Source organism: Blennius ocellaris, assembly GCF_963422515.1.
Source record: "Blennius ocellaris genome assembly, chromosome: 5".
NCBI classification, from domain to species: Eukaryota; Metazoa; Chordata; class Actinopteri; order Blenniiformes; family Blenniidae; genus Blennius; species Blennius ocellaris.
In genome coordinates, this window is record NC_137654.1 from 11870844 (window position 1) to 11890974 (window position 20131).

A 20131-nucleotide genomic window follows, 5' to 3' on the forward strand; every position below is an offset into this window, starting at 1 on the left:
ATCGCAGGCGATCTGATATGCAGTATGGCTGGGTGGCCTCTGGGCAGTCATGTGGAGGAAGCTGGGCTAATGGAAGGAATATGGTCGGTGCCAAGGTGCTTCTTAAGAAAAACACCACTCAGTCTGGCTGGGGTTTGAGCGCAGATCCCCAGAGTTCAAGGTTAAGTCTCACCAGGCAGCTCTGCCACGGCTTTCCCTGTGGGTCCGCTCGGCCGCAGAGTTAGGCCCTCTATAGATCCTTTCAGAGCCACTCAGCTCAGTGGGACCCTCTGCAGAGGCTCACGCTTGAAGCCATTTGAAAGACAAGAATCAATGAATGGAGCTATTAAGACAGCCTCGAAGCTCTGTGTTTCAGGGAGGTTCACCAAATCATTGCTCAATGTGCTCCCCTGCCTGACCCAGCGGGAGGGGGGCAGACCAGGCATGACAACATGCAGCCCGGAGGCTGCATGTTGGCAACGAGCTACGAGTGAGACAGTAAGATGGGAGAATGCCAACCTCTGAGAGTGTGTGACTTGTGCGCGCACATAATTCACAAAAACTACATTGAAGGACATCTTTTTGCTCGTGGCTTTTGGTGCTCAGCACAGTGTGTGTTCTCGTAGGTGTTGCCTTTTTCTGTCTCCTTCTCAATCTATCATCCCTGTTGCGGTTCCTGCACCCTGAATTTTATTGCACATCATGAAAACCGGCACCGGCCTTTGAAAGCTCATGTTAAATCACTTTTCTTTTTTTTTTCCTCAAGGATCATTCACAATGGTATACATGGTTCAACAAGCGTCAAAACTGGAGATAGAAAAAGAAGTGAACAGAAGCTCTCAGTGGTTGTATTGTATTTCAGGAAAGGTCTGCATGTTAGGAAAAGTAGGTCAAACGTTTGAATCTCCATAACGTGCCTGCAACCAGGAGATGCAATGATAATGACAATATTTAAACTTTACTGCTTTGTAATACAGAAATGATTCTCAACCTCAGCCTCCTTACAAAATGTGTTTTAGAAGTTTTTTTTATGAGTAAAGATGATTAAATTGTCATTTGACTAGTGTATTATCAAGAAATCTGTTTGATCATTGTATATTTGCAATCAGGCCACAACCTGGGATATTATTATGAGCTTCTTTTAATTAGATCAATAATTTGGAGCTCAGTGGTTCAAGCTGAATCCGTGTTATTTTGCAGCTGGTGGTTTTAATCAATATTAATCAATATTCTAAAGCAGTGTTCATCGACTTGTGTTCCAGATGAGAATACAAGAGGCTTTACTAGGGGTTGTGTGATTTGGATTATTTATTTTTAATAATAGGACACCTTCAAGAATCAACTTGGGATCTTCTCCACCTGAAGCGTGTATGTTCTTTCTGTGTGTGTTGGCTGTTTTGTCTATTGTTAAGCCAGTTTCCTCCCACAGTCTAAGAAAATGTGCATGAAGGTAATTGGTGGCTCTAAATTGGTTGTAGGCATGAATGTGAGTGTTGCCCGGTTCAGGGTGTTTCCTGCCTCTGCCAGCAAGTGGTATAATCAATGTATAAGTGGATGAATTAATTTTCTGGTAATTATTTGGCTCGACTTTGCTTAATTGTCTGTGCTGGCATGTGTGGGCAGTTCTGACTCTTTAAATTCAAATTCAAGTTTCAACGTTTTCCATATCTATAAACCTTTGATAGAAGCGCAGATGTTTCTTAAATCATTGCTGCATTTCTTTCATTCGCCCTGAGGTGTGTTTGTGTCTGTGTTTGAAATCCACAAAACGTGTTTGAAATTATTGAAACAAGATATATCAGCTGTATATGTGTGAGACCACCTCAGCTGTTACATGATGTTAACACATAGGCTGCTCTTCACTTTGCGTGTGTGTGTGTGTGTGTGTGTGTGTGTGTGTGTGTGTGTGTGTGTGTGTGTGTGTGTGTGTGTGTGTGTGTGTGTGTGTGTGTGTGTGTGTGTGTGTGTGTGTGTGTGTGTGTGTGCGTGCGTGCGTGTTTGCCGTCACTCAGACATAACAGCCTTTTTCCCGGTAGTCTGAGAGTCCGCCTGGATGGACGACTCCAAAGGGACCTTGTCCATTTATTTAACCAATCGTTAACTGGTGGAGAACAAACATATCCCGACTGTTTGCCTGACCTCTCCCAGGAACCGAGGCTGGGAGCTCTCGGACTGGACCCTGGGTGGGATGCCCTTTGACCTCCAAGGTGTTTCATCTCCGTGAGGGGCAGACGTGGTCATACTCCTTCTATCTCTCTCATGCCACCTCTCACTTTTGCTCCCTCTCCGCCTGTCTCGCCGCGGCCTGGTGATTTGTCGTCGTCCAAGCGTCACACGAGTTTTCCACAAAACCTTCGACATCGTGGGTCCATTTAAAGCAGCTGGGCCGAGGTGATGAAATCTGCTCTTTGATTGTCAAACAATGTCTTGATGAAAATATTACTAGTGGACATGCTGTTGCCGTCCTGTATTGGGAGCAAATCCTAAGTAGATGACATTATTTATATAGAAATAAAACCCAAAATTGCATTTAGCAACAATCTGCACCACAAACCAATTAGCATAACCTCATGATTGAAAGCAATGTCAGGAGTCTTCATGTTTCTGGGAGGTCACAAAGAGTTTTTCTGCCAACCACCAAAACATTTGAAAATTATTGTGAAATGAGATTACATGTCCTCACAAAAACTGTTTTCTGTGCCCACAAAGAGTTGGACAAATAATTAATGGCATATCGAATGTAACCCACACAACATTTGATCGTATAATCTTTGCTTTGAGCTGCTGTATTTTTTATTTTTTATTTTTTTTTTGCCTCGAAGCCACAAATCCACATTGATACACTCACATTGAATCTGAGTCTCCACGTTGAGTGACACAGTCGCCCAGCAGCATCATGGATGTGAAAATAAATCACCATGTTGCAGTGACGACATAAAGAAGACCAGACCACACACACACACACACACACACACACACACACACACACACACACACACACACACACACACACACACACACACACACACACACACACACACACACACACACACACACACACACACACACACACACACACACACACACCACCTTGAAAACACAAATATGCAGGGATACAGACAGTAAAACACACAAACATGATGAAAGGCATGTACATTTCAATCAAAGAAAAATATTAGGTAACAAATGCACATGGAGACACTGATTGAATGTAGAGACAAAGCTTCTAAATGTAAATCTTTCAAGGTCCTAAACTTGCTTGAGTTTATCTTAAAAGTTGATTTTTAATTTTTTTTTACTGGTTCTGCTTGTGATCCAGACAAGTACAAATATGGCTGGAAGATCCACAGCGCCAACAATTAAAAGTTTGCTATATTAGTGAAAACTGATTGTAAATCACTGGTTTATTCTCTTATCAGAGTTGCGTCTCAAGAGTTTTAAATGTTGAAGATAAATTAGGTTATTTCCAGGTCATTTTAGTTGCTGTTTCTAATTTGCAGTCATTTTGATGGTGTTTATCACATTTTCTCTGGAATGAATAAGATATTTCAGAAGAGCAGTGGTTCGGTTTATCATCCCTCCATTCCCTCCTCTATTTTGTGTTGTTCTGTTTTCCATCTTTCACTTTCTTCTTAAACTCTTTCTGTATGTTTTGGGGTCTCTTTGGCTAAGGAGAAAACTAGCTCACTGGACAAAGATGAAAAGTGGGTCAAAACAATTTCAAATTGCGAAAATCTTGTTGAGATCAGAGAGAAATGGAAAGCACCGAAAGAGCATGGTCATTAATGAAGTGGACAGTGGACAAAGCCAAACACAACATCAAATGGGTTCAGTTTGTTGTCCGAGTTTCCATTAAAATGCTTGAAGGGAGTTCAAACTGTAAAATAAGACTGAACATGAAGTTTCAGCCAGTGCTGGGTGGTACAATATGGACAATTTAAACACATTTCAGAGAGATGAAACTAACAAGGTCAGACAGATGATTCAAATCAACAGATTTCAAAGGGCGGCTGGTTTGTTTTCCCTGTACTTTACTGTTGGTGTGGCTGTACTCCGTCAAAAGGTTTGCAACGAGGGAGGACAGGGAGGGAGGAGGATGGAGAGGAAAGTGCTTGAAACTGAAGATGTGGGTGTTTCCTTTGCTTGGACTCAGTGGGGCAGCTGATGTGATTAAAGCAGAAAGGCTAATTGTTTCCTCTTTTGTCACTCTTGTGTGCTCTGCATTATTTTTTTCATCATAATCTGATGAGGCCCTGGCAATGTAGGAATAAGAAGGGAGATTAGTGGGATTATCTGTTCTGTCTCTTCGTACAGAAGAAAATTTGCAGTGAGACAACGTGGAAAAGTCAACATAAAGACATATGAGGAATTGCTTTAATCATAACCTTGGATCATTTGTTCTTCAAGTGCTTTTAACCAATCACTTAATTCACCTCCTTTACTATAAAGGGATTTAACATGTCTGGTCTGTTATGTATTGAACTAGTTTTACTGGCATCTGGAGCTTTCATATGGTATATTTCTTTTCATTTATGACAGATTTTTTTTTTTTAATACATTCAACCCAAAAAAGCCCAATTGAAGCTGTTTATGAAGGGAGTGTTCACCTAAATCAAATGGACTCAGTTGTTTGTCCCTGTACACATTTTTAAAAACAGATATATTTGTTGTTTTCTTACTGCAAAATTCACTGTTTATGCCCTTAAAGCTGCTGCTGAAGTGTCTTGACCATTGTATTTTGTCTTGCTGAAAGGTCAACAAATGAATAATACTGAAGTCACCGAATACATCCTGTTAAAAAAAAACCCACACTTTTACAAGTTCAATGAAACTGTGTGCGAGTGTCAGTAGTGACTTCCCTGTGATTTTGTAGGGAGCCCAATGTATTTAGCTTGGCACAGCCGAGCACGAAGTGGCCTGAATGTTTCTCTCTCTCGGTATCACAGAGCATGTGTGTATTTGTTTTGGCGGAGTTAAACCAAAGTGACTCTGACAGTCTAATCAGCTGCACAGGCAGTCGTGCCATTCCTCTGGTTCACCATGAGATAACACAGACATGTGACTGCATACACACACACACACACACACACGCACAAACACTCACACACACACACACACACACCCTCCAACATAGTGCATTGGGTTTCGTCACATTTTGAAATTGCAGAAGTGCAACACACATAGAATCAGATGATGATTACAATGATGACCTTACCTTGGAAAACAAGAGGGCGAAACGGTGCTGAAAGATGAAGTATGATTATGAAGTGGAAAACAACTGGAGATCCCTGAAAATAAGAGACTTCTTGTGATTCATAGAAGAAAATTGCTACATGGTGATTAAACAAACTATAAACACATTTTTAAGAATGATCATTTTAAGTTTTTTTTCCTATTTCAGAGGATCAGATTTTCCAAAAAGTGTATCTGAAATATGAAAATCCTCTTAAATCACACTGATGGCAGGGCTGGGGGAAAAATTGTATGAAAGATTGGAGCTCAATGAAATATCCCTCATCATCTCTGACTTAATGAAGTGTGACCTTGTGTGGAAGCATGATGCGCTGCGGTGGGCTGTTCATGGTCACTTTATCACCTGTGGAAGTCATTAAAAGCTCTTCATTCAAACAGCTAAATGTGGATTATAATATAAAAGTTGGCCGTGTCTGGCTATATCCTGAGATCTGTGCTCTGCCAGTGTCGGCGACGTTTGGGCTGAAGCAGTCTGCCGTGTTTGTGCTTTTGTGCTACGTGGGCATGCACGTACAGAACGTTCTGTGTGGTATTGTCCTCTGTTTAGGTTTTGTTCAGTATTTGCATTCAGCTCACTTCAATGTCATCATGTCCCTTGTGATCTCGGCTCTGTCAAAGACTCGCCCACCTATAAACAATACTCCATTGTCTATTAGAGGAACACGGTCGGAGACACAGAGTTCACAGTGAGGACACTTAAAATTAGTACTGCGGACTTGACTTGACTACGAAGCGTTACTGTCTCCTTCCATTCCCTCTTTATGCTGGGAGTGGAGCGCATTTGGAGTCGCATCGATCACTGTGTTGGCAGACACGGCCTGGTACGTTGGTGGTGTTGAGGTTGGAAGAAAAGGTCTCGTAACAAAAGAGCTTTTGTCTGCAGTGACCCCGTTTTGACCTGATACATCACCGAGTCCAACGATGTGGCCAGTGTTTGTCAGGTGAAGTTGACTAACTGTGAAGGATGAAGAAAGGAACCTTTGTTATGTTAATTACTTTCATATTTATTCACAGCTGGAGGCAGTAAAATAAAAAAACAGTGAAAATCAGAATAGAGTGTTTCCTGGATGGTTGACGTGGTTGTGGAGCCTTTCTGTTCCGTCTCACGTCTTACACATCCAATACTTGTTCCAGCGTGCCGATACAAATGTTAAATTTTTTAAATTGCACGCACATCAGAAATAACACACACTTATAAAAACTCCACACACTTGGAGTGAAATGTAACCCAGATATTTGCCAAAAACCTACATTTATGGCCTCATGCATTCAACACAAAGCCATCCACCAAATACCAGACTGAAGGCTCAGAGCTGAGCTGAGAGAGAGAGAGTGTGTGTGTGTGTGTGTGTGTGTGTGTGTGTGTGTGTGTGTGTGTGTGTGTGTGTGTGTGTGTGTGTGTGTGTGTGTGTGTGTGTGTGTGTGTGTGTGTGTGTGTGTGTGTGTGTGTGTGTGTGCTCAACATGCAATCCACTGACCTCAGAGCACATAAGGGAAGACATGTGTAACAAATTGCATCAGACAAAAACCAGAACTTTTACACCGAAATAAAGAACGGAGGTTTTGGGGAAAGTGGTTGACAAGTATCAAGACCAGTAACAAGACAAGAGAAGAGTCAAAAGCTTAAGAGGAGCATTACCACAATTAAAAGGTAAAGTGTCAGAGATGAGATTAGGGTTATTTTAGTCGACCATCTCACCTTGTTGAAATGGTTCAAACTCGGCGGGAGGTCATCCTCCCCATTTTTGGGATCTTTTCTACTTTTCTGTATTTGTGTCTTGGCAATCGCTTCAAACTGTGATGGATCTACTTGCTGAAGAAAGGAATTTGCGTCATCTTCAAATTAGAGTTCATCATGTAGCACTCAAGAGAGAGGATGGACCTGACTTGAACTCATTACCCACCAAATGATCCCACAGATGTGTTATCTCAGCTTCATTAAAAAGACATCGTGCTGTCTGTGTCGTTCAGTGTGGTAATTGCATTATCATCGGCACTGATGGTGCTTCCTGATTTGTAATTTGAGATGTTTGGCTTTGCAGCAGCTGTAGCTCCCATCCTCTGTGCTCTGGTGAGGCTGTGAACACTCAGAAGAGTAAAGTCTGAGACACAGCACACGTTTAGTTTAAAATTGTGGATTGTTGCTGCAGCCACACATGACAGGAATTGCATTCAAGGAGAAAATACCTGACATGCTGCTCTGAAATCATGTGGAAATTCTTTATGAATATATTCATAGTTTTTTTTTTTTTATAGCTAACTAGATCAGTACCACCACCCCTCTACAGGAAAAGGTGGTTTAGATCAATGGGTTGATGGTTTTATTTTAGATAAACAACAAATGCATAAAGATGTTGATATGGAAATATCTTGACATAGTATTTGCATTCGAGGTATCAAACAGTGTTTAATCACACTTCTCTTTCATGTTTAAAACATGTTGCATTTATTTTCAAGCCTATTGTATCAATATGAAGGGATTAATCTTAGTGTTTTAGAATGAGAAAGACTTCTATAGTTGTGTTTTGTTGGACAGCATTAATTAAAAACAAGTATGTTTGCATGTCGTCACTTAATATTGACACATATTCATAGATGCACATACTACCAAATAATGACATTAAACAAACAAATAAATACAAATTTCTGTGGATAAGTTCAAATGAACTGTACCTGGTTGATAGCTGAAAGGACAAATCATCCCTCTAAAATATTAAGGTGATATTGTTGCAGCCACTATTACAGTACCACAGAAAGCTTTAAGTTCTATTGTTCTCGGTCTGAGACGAAAGTTTATGCTGAGGAAGTGATGAAATCAGTTTTATTTTAAAGCTGATAAAGTTTGACTTGCAAATGTACTTTTGATTTGATAGCAGTGTTTTCTTTATTACCCCGCTGGCTCCCCAACACCCGCCGCACAGAAAAACAACTGATCGGCCGATTGAACTGGGCGGGAAAGAGAGTCTGATCTCTGGCATAACTGCACTGATCCTGCATTTCCTCTCATCGCAGACAGACCAAGTTCAGTAAGAGGACATAGAGATCTAAAACACCGAAGCCAATGATTGTTTTCATGATTGTTTTGATTTGTGCAGACAACAGCACAGTGATGCAGTAGGTCGGCCATACAGATGGAGAAACTAACCCCCTGTCGAAGGTCACTGCTGATCTACTGTGCAGCCAGAGCTATTTGTCTTCCCATGAGTCAGATAAAAAAGATTTTTCACATCTGATGATTGATGAGGGAAATGTGTTACCGTCGCTTCGTGCTGTGAACCCCACGAAGCGAGCAGACACAGAAGATGCCTTTGGAGAAGAGCTTTGATCAGCTTTTTCCTGCTGATATGAATTTATTTTAATGAGGTGTTTTTCTTTTCCTGTCCCAGCATGTATTCACCATGGACCCCCTGAATGTGGAGAGTGGACGAGGGAAAGTTCCACACGACCCCAGCTTCCCCTTCGCCAGCACCTTCAGTGGTATGTGGCCCACAAAACGGTTTCCTCATCGACCTGTAAGGCTGATGCTCCGAACAGATATTTACATCCAGGTTCTCAAAGAAAGATGCCTCACTATGTGTCGCATTAGCCCGTGTCCACTGCAACTGCTGCATTAGAAACCCTAAATCAACATTTAATTGTACATTTGGGGAAAATATGGAACAATCCATTATAAGTGACCTCTTTTTCTCACACATGTTCACTTAGTTTTGTTGTTGAGTTGCAGCAACAGCAGACACTTTCAATACAGTTTAATACTTCTCTGTGACAAATTATCATGGTCTCTTATGTAGTTTTGTGTCTCTTAACTGCCAAATCTGACTATTTGAAATGCCAAACACATTCACTTCTACACTCCTCACCTCTGAGTGCAGACCTTTGAAATGATAATGACGCCTCGAACAGCAGCTAGAGAAAAAAAAAAAATAAATTCCCGTCTCTGACATGCTGATATATTCAGAGTACAGACCTGTGCTGACGAGGTTAAATAGTCCTGCGTGTTTCTCCCTGGATGTCATCAGGTATCTGCTGTAGCTTGACAAAACCTCTGATTTATGTGTGTGTGTGTGTGTGTGTGTGTGTGTGTGTGTGTGTGTGTGTGTGTGTGTGTGTGTGTGTGTGTGTGTGTGTGTGTGTGTGTGTGTGTGTGTGTGTGTGTGTGTGTGTGTGTGTGTGTGTGTGTGTGTGTGTGTGTGTGTGTGTGTGAAACTCCTTCCTCTCTCTGCAGCTGGGCGCTTTACCGTCCTAAATTATTCCTCTGTGTACCGTGTTTGGCAGAAAAACCTTAAATCAAAGCCAGATACTTAGTAGTAGTTTGGACCCGAGCAGTGATGCATGTAGATACACACCGATACACACACAGGAGATTATTGGAAGAAAAAAGACAGATACAGAGCAGTCAAACAGTACGTCCTGTGAAGGTAGGTCTCAGTAGATCTCCTCAGGTCAGCAGGGTTGTCCAGATGGAGTTTTAGTTTGTGAATTTGAATGTTATATCCTATGAAACAAGCATTTTGAGTTGGAATTTTAATCATATATCAGAGTTGGACAGATGCACCTTTACGCGGTTTGCTAATATGGATTTGCTCAATATACATGTTGTTCTGTTTCAACACTACACCACTGCCCTGCCATGGTCTATGGACAGTGTAGGATAAACGCACACTAACTTAGGTACATTACCTAAAATAATCAAATGTCAGCTCTTTATTTCAGGGTGGAACATAAACAATGGTCACCAGGATGAAGTCCTGACTTTGTCCTTTGCTCCACTTTGAATTGCTTTGCACTCCAGAGGTCCAGTAAATCTTCCCTGTACATTTGATAAAGTGGTGCAGAAGATAGTTGGATCAACATCAAAAATAAATGGTGCGCAAACCCAAGATAGTTCATATTTGACCTCATTGCACTTTTTTTTTTTTTTACATTATCGAGGTTTTGATGACCGAGATAATGATAACCCTAACCCAAAGTGAAACACAAGGGAATGCAATCATTGGATCATGTTTTGACTCTGGGATTGCAGTTTAGGATGAGATAGAGAATAACAGTTCTGTTCATCACTGACCATCTCTAATATTCTTCCAAAATAACTGTCTCCCAAAGCCCCCGTCAACACAATGTCTGTTGGTTCACATCTGCACGTCGTATTATTCCATCTTTTATAACCAGATGTGACAGACGTCCATGTGGACCTTGTTGTTATTGTAGCCAAATCAAGAAGTCAGAAGGGAGCCTTCTGTGGTCAGATTCTGTTTCTACAAGAGCTTCAAAACATTTGCTGAAAAGAAAAACACTTTCTGTGAAAGTATCTCTGATGACTCTTGATATTTAACAGCCCTGATAGTGATTTTTCACCAAGTGTTTTCTGTCACCAGCTGATGACAGAAAACCTTGTCACCTTATACATTTCTGAATATCGCTGTATAGTAGTTGTTTTTGCACTTGCACAAAGTTTGTCAGTCGTTGCAATGCAAACTTAAATCTCCACGGAGGGCTTGTTTGGGTTTCATATTGCTCTCCTACTGTGCTCCTCATTGGATTTGTTTGATTCCCTGTTTCCTGCCTCTACCTCATTTGCCTAAACCACACAATTTCTCTCTGTGATCCAAGATTCCCCCAATTATCTCCTGTGCCAAATGTTTTTTTTCCTTCAAACTGTATTTTTTTTAAAATCTTGCAGCTGTTTCTTTCGGTGCTCACTTCTTGTTTTTCCTCACCGACGTGTTCCTGTCCTCCTGCAGGCGGGGAGCTGTACACCGGGCTGACGGCCGACTTCCTGGGAAGAGACTCAGTGATATTCAGGAGTATGGGAGGCCGCTCCACCATGAGGACAGAGACTGACCAAAAGCTCCTTCATGGTAACACTTTCATCAGCTATAATAAAACAATGTTTTCCTCACAGTGTAATCCTCCTTTAGAGTTAGGTTCAGTCAGATACATGTTTTTTGTTGGGGTTTGTTTCTCACGTTTGCTCGCACTCTTGGTAAATTTTAAGTACATTTTAAGGCAGACGGGTGTGTGTGGGGTCTCGAAATGTGTGGAGAAAACCGAGTGAGCATTATTATAGTGCAACTTAAGGGCAAGAGAAAGAGTAACTGTTATTTGGAGTATCAAATCCCAAAGCACAAAGACATTAACATCATACATATATGTAGAACATCCATTGCAAATCATATCATTATTGTATTACTCAATAATATATCATGCAGTCCTACTAATAATAGTATGCATAATTAGCAGGCAGCTTTGAGTTCCGTAAATGTGTATTTAAATGTTCACTTCCAAGGGAATCCTCAATATTCTGCATTAATCTTCCTTTACTACGAGTACATACCCACATACTGTACGCGTTGACAAAATTTTTGTTTTTCTCTCGTAGCCAACACAGTAAAGGTGCCCATAAGTACAAATGTTGAACATTGTAAAATTTAGCAGACACCTTCGTGATGTAAATCACCTTCAGTTGATTATAATAATGTACAATAGTATCAATTATTTACAATATTTCATTCATCTTCAGGTCCAGTCTATTTCTATCGGGCCTTTTCTATTTCTATATTCAGGTTTTATCAATAACGTAACATTGTCGATAAAAGTACCTGCTAAGTTTACATTATTTTATAATCGTATGTTTCTTCCTTTTTTTTTTACATGTAAGAACTAATTATTCAGTTAAGTTGAGCTATTTTCAGTTTCCATTTGTCCTTCTACTTCTGCAGATCCTAAGTTCATTGCAGCCCACCTCATCCCAGACAACGACGACAGAGACAATGATAAAGTGTACTTCTTCTTTACCGAGAAGGCCACGGAGGCGGGGGACAGGGAGGGCTCCATACACACACGAGTTGGACGAGTTTGTGCGGTGAGACACTTATTCTCCTCACAGTCCATATTGTCCTGAGACTTGGTAGATAGTTGAGAGTCAACGTAATAACAATAACACTTCACCGTCTATCCATTCGAAGGTCCGTGTACTCACTGTTGTTCATGTTTGTTGCGTATTGTTCTCTCTGTGCTCGTTTGGTTTCATTACAGAAATATAAATGTCTTGTTTTCAAATCTTTTCAAATTGTCACCGTGTAACTTTTCGGAAACAAAAATGCCCTGAGCAATGCATTTTCACATGCAAAGTCTGTTTCAACTTCACCGGTTGACCGAGGTTTGCACCCACAAGGTGAGATGTTAGTTTATTTACACAGTAACTTGCAACTTTAATATTCAAACACACCAGTGTTGCAGAGAGTGTTCTTGGTGGTGTTGGAGACTTTGCATTAGACACTGATAATTGAGGAATGAAAAGCTTGACAGAAAGTTTTCCTTCCAGAGGCAAAGTCCAATTTACTCAGTTTACCCTAAAGACCTTGCTCACACCCCATTAACCCGACAAAGGTTCAAAATCTGCTGCTAGGTGAGTATGACTGAAGCCAGATGTCTATGTGAGCTTCCCACTAGGTGTTTCATTTGAATAAGCGGCTTACGAAGAAGTCCAGCAGCCCCTCTGGACTTTTGTTTTCTGTAGGATCTTGTAACAGTCTCATATTTTCACTTTTTGTTGAACACACAGAAAGCTACAAAGAACCAGAAGTTTGATTTGGAAGCCTTTTTTCTATATGGTTACCCACAATTGTTCGATTTCAGGATGGGAGGTTTTAGTTTGATGAGTGCATCAACCTCCTTCAACAGTCAAGAACTCTCGTGTGAAAAAGAGGAATGCCCTTTCTGGGCAATCAAATATTAATTCTTCCCAAAAGACCCTGTAGGCATGAAATTCAGACTTATAGGAATTGTTTTCTCTTTCCAAAACTCACACAGCTGTCAAGTTTCCCAAAGATGATCTCCGTCCAGTCGGCACGCTCTCTAACATTCTTTTATGCATCGATTTGTCTCAGAAAACCGCTTGGGTGCTGTTTAAACCACACGCAAGTAATGGTATGCAGAAAAGAAATCACACATGATTATGAGCCAGCTGCTGGAGTTTATAAGGAGATGGGTGAATTGGGCCACGAGGACACTTTTGACAAAATCCCACCTACGTTTTTCTCATCTTCATCTTCGTTCCTGTTTCTTCTCTTCCTCTCCGACTGTCTCAATGTCTCTTCTTCATACATGTATCCTAGTATTTCCTCCTCCCACCCTTTGTCTCCCTCAGGCAAGTCTGAGTGCTTGTCATCACTTCCCGTGCAATACGTCTTGCCAAGAAGCAAATTATCATCACTGGCTTTCAATACACGCACACACATTGTCTTTCTGTCTTTGCAAGGATACCTAAAGTAGCCTCGCTAATCACCAGAACCCCAACACCAGTCACTGCTTTCACCCTTAAATCTACCCCGGCCACTGAAAACATATCTTCACCGTCCAATTAAGTTTTGTGATGAGAACCAGGTGAAATTCTCTCAAAACAAACATTTTGAACTGAAATGAGGCTACATACATGCAGACAAATCTTCAACTCTTTATGACATGTCTAAAAAAAAATATTGATTAAACTAAACAAATGCAGAAATTCAAATAGAGAAACTATCTTCAGCGTGGTCAGAAACCTCGGCAGCAATAATCGGTAGAAGTCACTCATTTCACTCAATATGTGGTTCAAAGCCATAGATATCAACACCAGTATTAACCAGTACTAATATTAATACTTTCGATTTAAGTTGAAGATTTTCCCACTGCCTGTGAGGCAGTGGGAAAATAGATGTTAGTGAAGCAAGCTTGTCACCAGAAGTTTGCTGGGATTCCTGAAGAAGGCCTGTAAGACCCGGCTGCTAAGGTTGCATTAGGAAGGACATCTGGTGTAAAACCTGTGCCAAGTAGCACACAAGCCACTGTGAGGACCCCACAACTGAAATGTTGTATCGTAGCTGAAGCTAACACTGATATTTTTGTCCTATATTTTCTCCTAGAATGACGTTGGGGGCCAGAGAGTGCTGGTCAATAAGTGGAGCACCTTCATCAAGGCCAGATTGGTCTGTTCTGTGGCCGGACCTCATGGCATCGACACACACTTCAACCAGCTCGGTGAGACAAGTTCCACTGCACTAACTTCCCACATCCGCATCCATTGACCCCGAAGACTTTCACTCCTACTCGCTCTTAGACAAACACAGGAAGCCCACAGAAATTATAATTTACACAAATAAAACTGCACACTAACATCTTTGTCTCCTTGTGAAACAGAGGATGTTTTCCTGCTGAGGACAAAGGATGAAAGAAACCCAGACGTCTATGCGATCTTCAGCACTATCAGGTAAGCATCTACTCTAATGTGCTTTATCATTGAATACTGTCCTTTTAAGAAGCTTTTTGCTCAATTTTAAAGCTGGTAATGTGAAGACATTTTGTATCACTAGAAAATGAATTTACAAGTTTGAATCATAGAACAATTTATAACATGAATATTGTGAATTTCGACACCTGGATTTATAAGAATTAACATTTGTCACATGCAGAAAACAAGCACTGAAATATTTGCCTTGTTCATATCTACTAGTTTAACTCCTTTCCTCTATGAAGCACTGAAAACAACACACACACCGTCTTTGTATTTGTTTGTTGTATTAATGCTTTCTAGTAGTTTCTCTTCTGCTACTGCAATGTTTGTTCATTTGTCGTGTAAATTGTTCACATATGTAAGAAACATGCATTTGTGGGATGAGTAGGGAAGCGGAATTTGTTGTTGTTTTTTTCCACACAGTAACAGACTGATCTAACAACTTGAACACTTTATATTCCACACCTCTCCTCCACAGTAATGTGTTCCAGGGCTTTGCTGTGTGCGTTTACCGTATGGCTGACATCAGGGAAGCCTTCAACGGACCGTTCGCTCATAAAGAGGGTCCCGACTACCAGTGGGGTGCTTATGAAGGCAGGGTCCCTTATCCCAGGCCGGGCGTGGTGAGTGAATATTTTTCGAGTGTGTTTCATCTGTCTCTTGCTAGTATTTTATCCAGACGGCTCCTACTGTGATCATAACACATGCTGGTTTTAAAAACATGTGTTTTTGAATTCACTCGTATACATTTGATTGATTAACATTTTGAGTCAATCAGATTGAGAGAGTGTACTTATTAACAACATCCAGTCGTGTGTCATTGTTTGAAATCTGAGGCAGTAACAAGCCCTGAACATTTTCAGGGTTTTTCTCTTCCAACATACCTGTATTTAATGACTTGTCGTTCGTCATGAAGCTCTGCAGAAAGGCTGATAAATAGCAGCTCATGAGGTGTGTTGAAGCAGGTCAAAACTGTACGGACTGTGTCCCTCTGCCAGAGAGGAAAGATAAGAAGTCAACAACAGTTGCAATCATTTCATTTTGAAATCTATTGTGAAAAATCTAACTCCTTTGTCACAATAAAACAACAACTTTTGATTTCTGTTGTAAACAAGCTGAGCTGGACTGAAAAGGTGTGTTGATCTTGCAGTGGGTTACTTACTGGTACAGAAGTCCATGTGGTCCAGTGTAGCAGCTCATAAACTCACAGCCTGTTGGTGCATTGTGACAGTTTGATTTGGCTCTCATGTCGCACAGCTTTCATTTTGGAGACTGAAGCTCCTGCCTGTGGTCGTCCAGCTGTGGCGGCTGTATACAGCTCAGATCTGTCTCCTGGTTTGCATCCGGACTCTCAGTGGACCGCCATCATGTTATTCAGACTACAGTGGCTGTAACTCAGTCCTGCTACACACACAAACACAGGCGATGACGTGGCTCGTGTAATTCCTCCTCATCAGCAGAGTGAATGATGAATGATGTGAGAACAGCAGAGACACCTCTGTGGTTTTACTCGGCGGACACTCTGATTAACAGGAATGTCTCAGTCTGAAACTAAGAGAAACCCGGTGAAGGAGAGCGAAGGAGGAAATGAAGGAGGAAAGGTAAAAGGTGATGCCTCCGGGCAGCTCCATGAGAAGCTGCAGACGGTGGGAAGGTTTTCCTCTGTTTCCTCTCCTATCTTAAAGTTTGGCTGGAGTCAGACAGAACATTAAACCTCACTCTCATTTTTCAGGATTTCACATTGTAACAGATTAAATCTTAATATCCATTTTCATCTATTAAAGCACCTGTCAAAACACACCCAGACATGTGGATACTTTACCTTCTCAAAGAGTCCATCTGACAGAGATTTGGTGGATTTATCCTTCCTGGATATTTGTTTTGGATTGAATCGTTATTTTACATCATTAGAACTTTTTGTCAGATCTGATCCTGCTGCAGAAAAAAAAAGTTGAGCTTTTCCTCTTTACTGGAGATTTACTGGAGCCGAGACGTAATCCCACCTGGACGCTGGCATGAAGTTTCATACACTCATGAACTCTGTGATGTATTAGTCTGCTTGTCTCCAACATCCACTGATCAGTTTCCATCAAACAGAGAACAAAAAAACTTTGTGTTTGACGTGGAGATTTTATGGGGATTTCATCTGGAGTCAGGACATGAAGAGCAGGTGTTTCTCTTGGATTGGGGACCGATTTTAGTCATTAAAATAACATTTGTAGAATGTTTAAAATCAGCCACACTTCATCGCTGTGTCATTCTGAGAACCAGAGGAGCATCAGCATCATGTTCTGTGACTGCAGGCATGAGAGTGTCATATTTTCTAATAGCTGATCACTTTGTTCCATCCATCCATCCATCCTGTTGAATTTTAGGCATTGATGCATTTTCTTGACTTCAGTTGAAGTTTTTTGCATTAAATGTGATCTTCTACATATTAAAAGCAACAAACACCAAAAAAATATTTGTCACATACGTTATTTCCTATTTCAGTCATTTGAGGTAACTATTGTGATTACAGCAATACATTATGAGAAAAGAGTGTAAACATTATTATTATTATTATTATTATTATTATTATTATTATTAATAATAAAGATGAAGAATTGTTGCTGTTTCTCCTGAACTAAAAACCTTTGTGTGAATTTGGGTGCAAACGAGTGAAACCACAAACCATGGTATAATATCTCTCCTCACAGCCGGATCTCTGTCCAGAACGGATTAGTTTTTATCTGCAGCAGAGAGGCTTGGAGCCTACATAATGTGTTAAACACACATGTGTTCAGAGCGCATTCACAGTAATAATGGAAATGAATGAGTGACTGCCAAACATGCTCACGTCTTCTCCTCACCATTAATCCCGACTTGGCTCTGAGCTGAAGCCGGTTTTGGATGAACTGAGAGGAGACTTGGAAGACGTTTAAGTTTTGTGCGCAGTTCAAACAGACAAGGACTTCACTGAGCTGTATTGAATTAGACAGGCTGACATGTCAGCAACATATATTGTATCAGCACAAGTCGAAATGTGAAAGTGCACATGCTTGTCTGGTCGAAAGGTATTTTTTGAATTCTCAAGAATGTGGTGAGCTGAACTCAATCTTATCATATACACTTTATAAAAGATAATTATTTGACAATGATGTTTTAACATAATGGAAGTGTTTGAGGTCGGTGGGACGAAAGACTGAGCTTGGAATCATATTCCACATCTTCTGCGTTATATTCTAACCGTGGTCATTTAGTAAGCTCAGAGGAATGCACTATGATGCATCAGTAGTATATTTGAGTGCAACCTCCCTGCACAGTTCATATCCCCTCTGTGAAATTGAATCCAGACCACTGCAGGGCCATTGAGTAGCTCAGTTACTGTTGTGATAAGCAGGGGTAATAATCTTTCTTCCATATGGAAGAAAAGTCTGACATAACAATACCAAGCAATGCAATTATTTAAATACCTTCTCTTCGATTATAAGCTGATAAAATGGCAAACTGGCTTTCTATGACTTTTATGTATAAGAAGATCGATCATACTTATTTAGGTTTCCTTTTCTCAATCTCAATTTATGTTAGTTTATGGCAGTACTGTCAGGTCGAGCTTTCATTGCAATCAGTCACTGCTGCAATAATACTTTTCCTTATTGATGGGCCTATCCACATCCCAATGTCTCTGGCATTCTAACCAGGTTTCCCCCCATTGCTTATATATTAATCTGTTTCAGTGGTTTAGGCTCTCAGGATTGTTTCTCATGTGAAATGATTTTTCAGTTGAGTGGTTAAGCATTGCATTTCTTGTTATTCTGTTATTTGGATGTGACTTAATCTTCCCCCGTACAAGTACTGCAGCAGGGTTGAAGCCTCAAAAGCACTTTTATTATTTTCAATGTCAATTTCCTCATTAGATCCCAGCTGAAGTCTTTTGAATTGGGATAAGGACTCTATAGGCGTGGAGCGGGACAGGTTTTTGCGCTGTCTGAATTCAAAGTTGGGGATGGTACAGAAAGAACCTGCGACCGCCGGGGACGATTTTCCGCTACCCCTCCGCAGAGGTACCGAGCACCCAGGAACGGTTCTGTGAGGAGGAGTGACGGCGCCGCCATCTGCTGATTGGTAGGGATGATCGTTACTCTCGGCTTGCCCGCAATATTTTATTATTTCGTCGGCTGTAAACCCTCCGTTGTTATTTACATGCGCTGCTTTGCGCTCACTGGTTCATTTGTTAACTGGGTTTATTGAAACGTCGGCGTGCGACACAACATCATGATCTTTTAACAAAGTGTACCTTGTTAAAAGACGGCGGTGTTGTGCCGCTACTCTCAGGAAACAGGAGTAGGAGATTCAACAGGAGCCGGACGCTGCTGTTCACAATGAGAACGTTTAACCTGAGTCACAAGAGAACGACTTGGACGGCTGCCAGTCACTTCCATGTTCTTAGCTGGACGTCTCCTATTCGTTCACAACCCCGCCTACATTTTCACCGTACTTTCTGTTGTGGGACTGTGCAACAGAGCTGGTCCTGGGTGCGCTTTGCCGTACCGTAACCTCCCGCTCTGCCCCGCTCCGCCATGACAACATGGAGACCATGATGGTTTGTTTCGCCTTCCAGCAGTGAAGTTGCAGAGCCAGTGTTTTTGCAGTTTCTCATATTTCTAGCCTCTTCTTCTCATACAAACAAAACACTCTTTAATTTAGACAATCTCAAGCATTTCTCTTTTTTTATGCATTAAAGTATCTCTTTCCAGCAATACATTTATGTTCTCATTGGTTCGATGCCACAAATGGGAACACTAAAAATCTTGCTTCCAAAAACATGCTAAACTTTAGTTGTGAACTGAAGTCCAACATTTTAAGCCCAATAAACCTGCTAATAAGAGCTCTTTGGGAAGACTTTAAGACCATAATTAGGCAACCACACCACCCCCAGCATGGCGGTAAACAATTGGAATGCAGAGTCATTGTGGAAAGAGGCCAAAATGTTGTTTTAAACTCTTCCTTCTGTCTTGTTTTGGTTTACGTGGCTGTGCCTTGCTCCACTTTCCTCCGATCTGCCATGAGTTACCAACCACAGGTTGTACCATGAAATATACAAGTCTCTGTTTTCTTTTTTGCAGTGCCCCAGTAAAATCACCAACCAGCCTGGCAGAGAGTTTGGCAGCACGAAGGACTTCCCTGATTCGGTCCTGCAGTTTGCTCGCAGTCACCCGCTGATGTGGCGGCCCGTGTATCCGGCCCTGCGCCAGCCTGCTCTCGTGAAGGCCAACATTCCTTACAAGCTGAAACAGATTGTGGTGGACCGGGTGGAGGCGGAGGACGGGCATTACGACGTGATGTTCATTGGCACAGGTGAATGCGGGTGATCTCATGCTTTTCGGGAGTTGCAAGCAAGTGCTAATTTTTAAATTAGATGTTAACCCCACCAGCCAGATTTTGTCTTTTGTACAAAGTGCGACTTGGGTTTGTGTGTTTGTCTTTCAGATACTGGCACAGTGTTGAAGGTCATTGCCCTGCAGGGAGGAAACAGCCTGGAGACGGAGGAGGTTACCCTGGAGGAGCTACAAGTCTTTAAAGTAAAAATTAAATGAGTTTATGTGCAGCTTTGCTTCCTTCCTTTCCCTTTCAGTTCACACAGCA

The 20131-nt window shown here is 41.3% G+C and overlaps 1 protein-coding gene across 2 annotated transcripts in view; it reads left to right on the forward strand.

The window, feature by feature from the left end:
* sema3bl (sema domain, immunoglobulin domain (Ig), short basic domain, secreted, (semaphorin) 3bl) overlaps positions 1-20131 on the forward strand; it is a 67593-nt gene that overhangs the window by 39694 nt on the left and 7768 nt on the right. For both annotated transcript variants that reach the window (XM_080496781.1, XM_080496782.1), the window contains exons 5-12: positions 8619-8709; positions 10974-11090; positions 11952-12094; positions 14136-14250; positions 14410-14479; positions 14982-15126; positions 19612-19843; positions 19976-20067. In XM_080496781.1, coding sequence (XP_080352907.1) covers positions 8619-8709; positions 10974-11090; positions 11952-12094; positions 14136-14250; positions 14410-14479; positions 14982-15126; positions 19612-19843; positions 19976-20067 — 1005 coding nt within the window. The remainder of the gene's footprint in view (positions 1-8618; positions 8710-10973; positions 11091-11951; positions 12095-14135; positions 14251-14409; positions 14480-14981; positions 15127-19611; positions 19844-19975; positions 20068-20131) is intronic.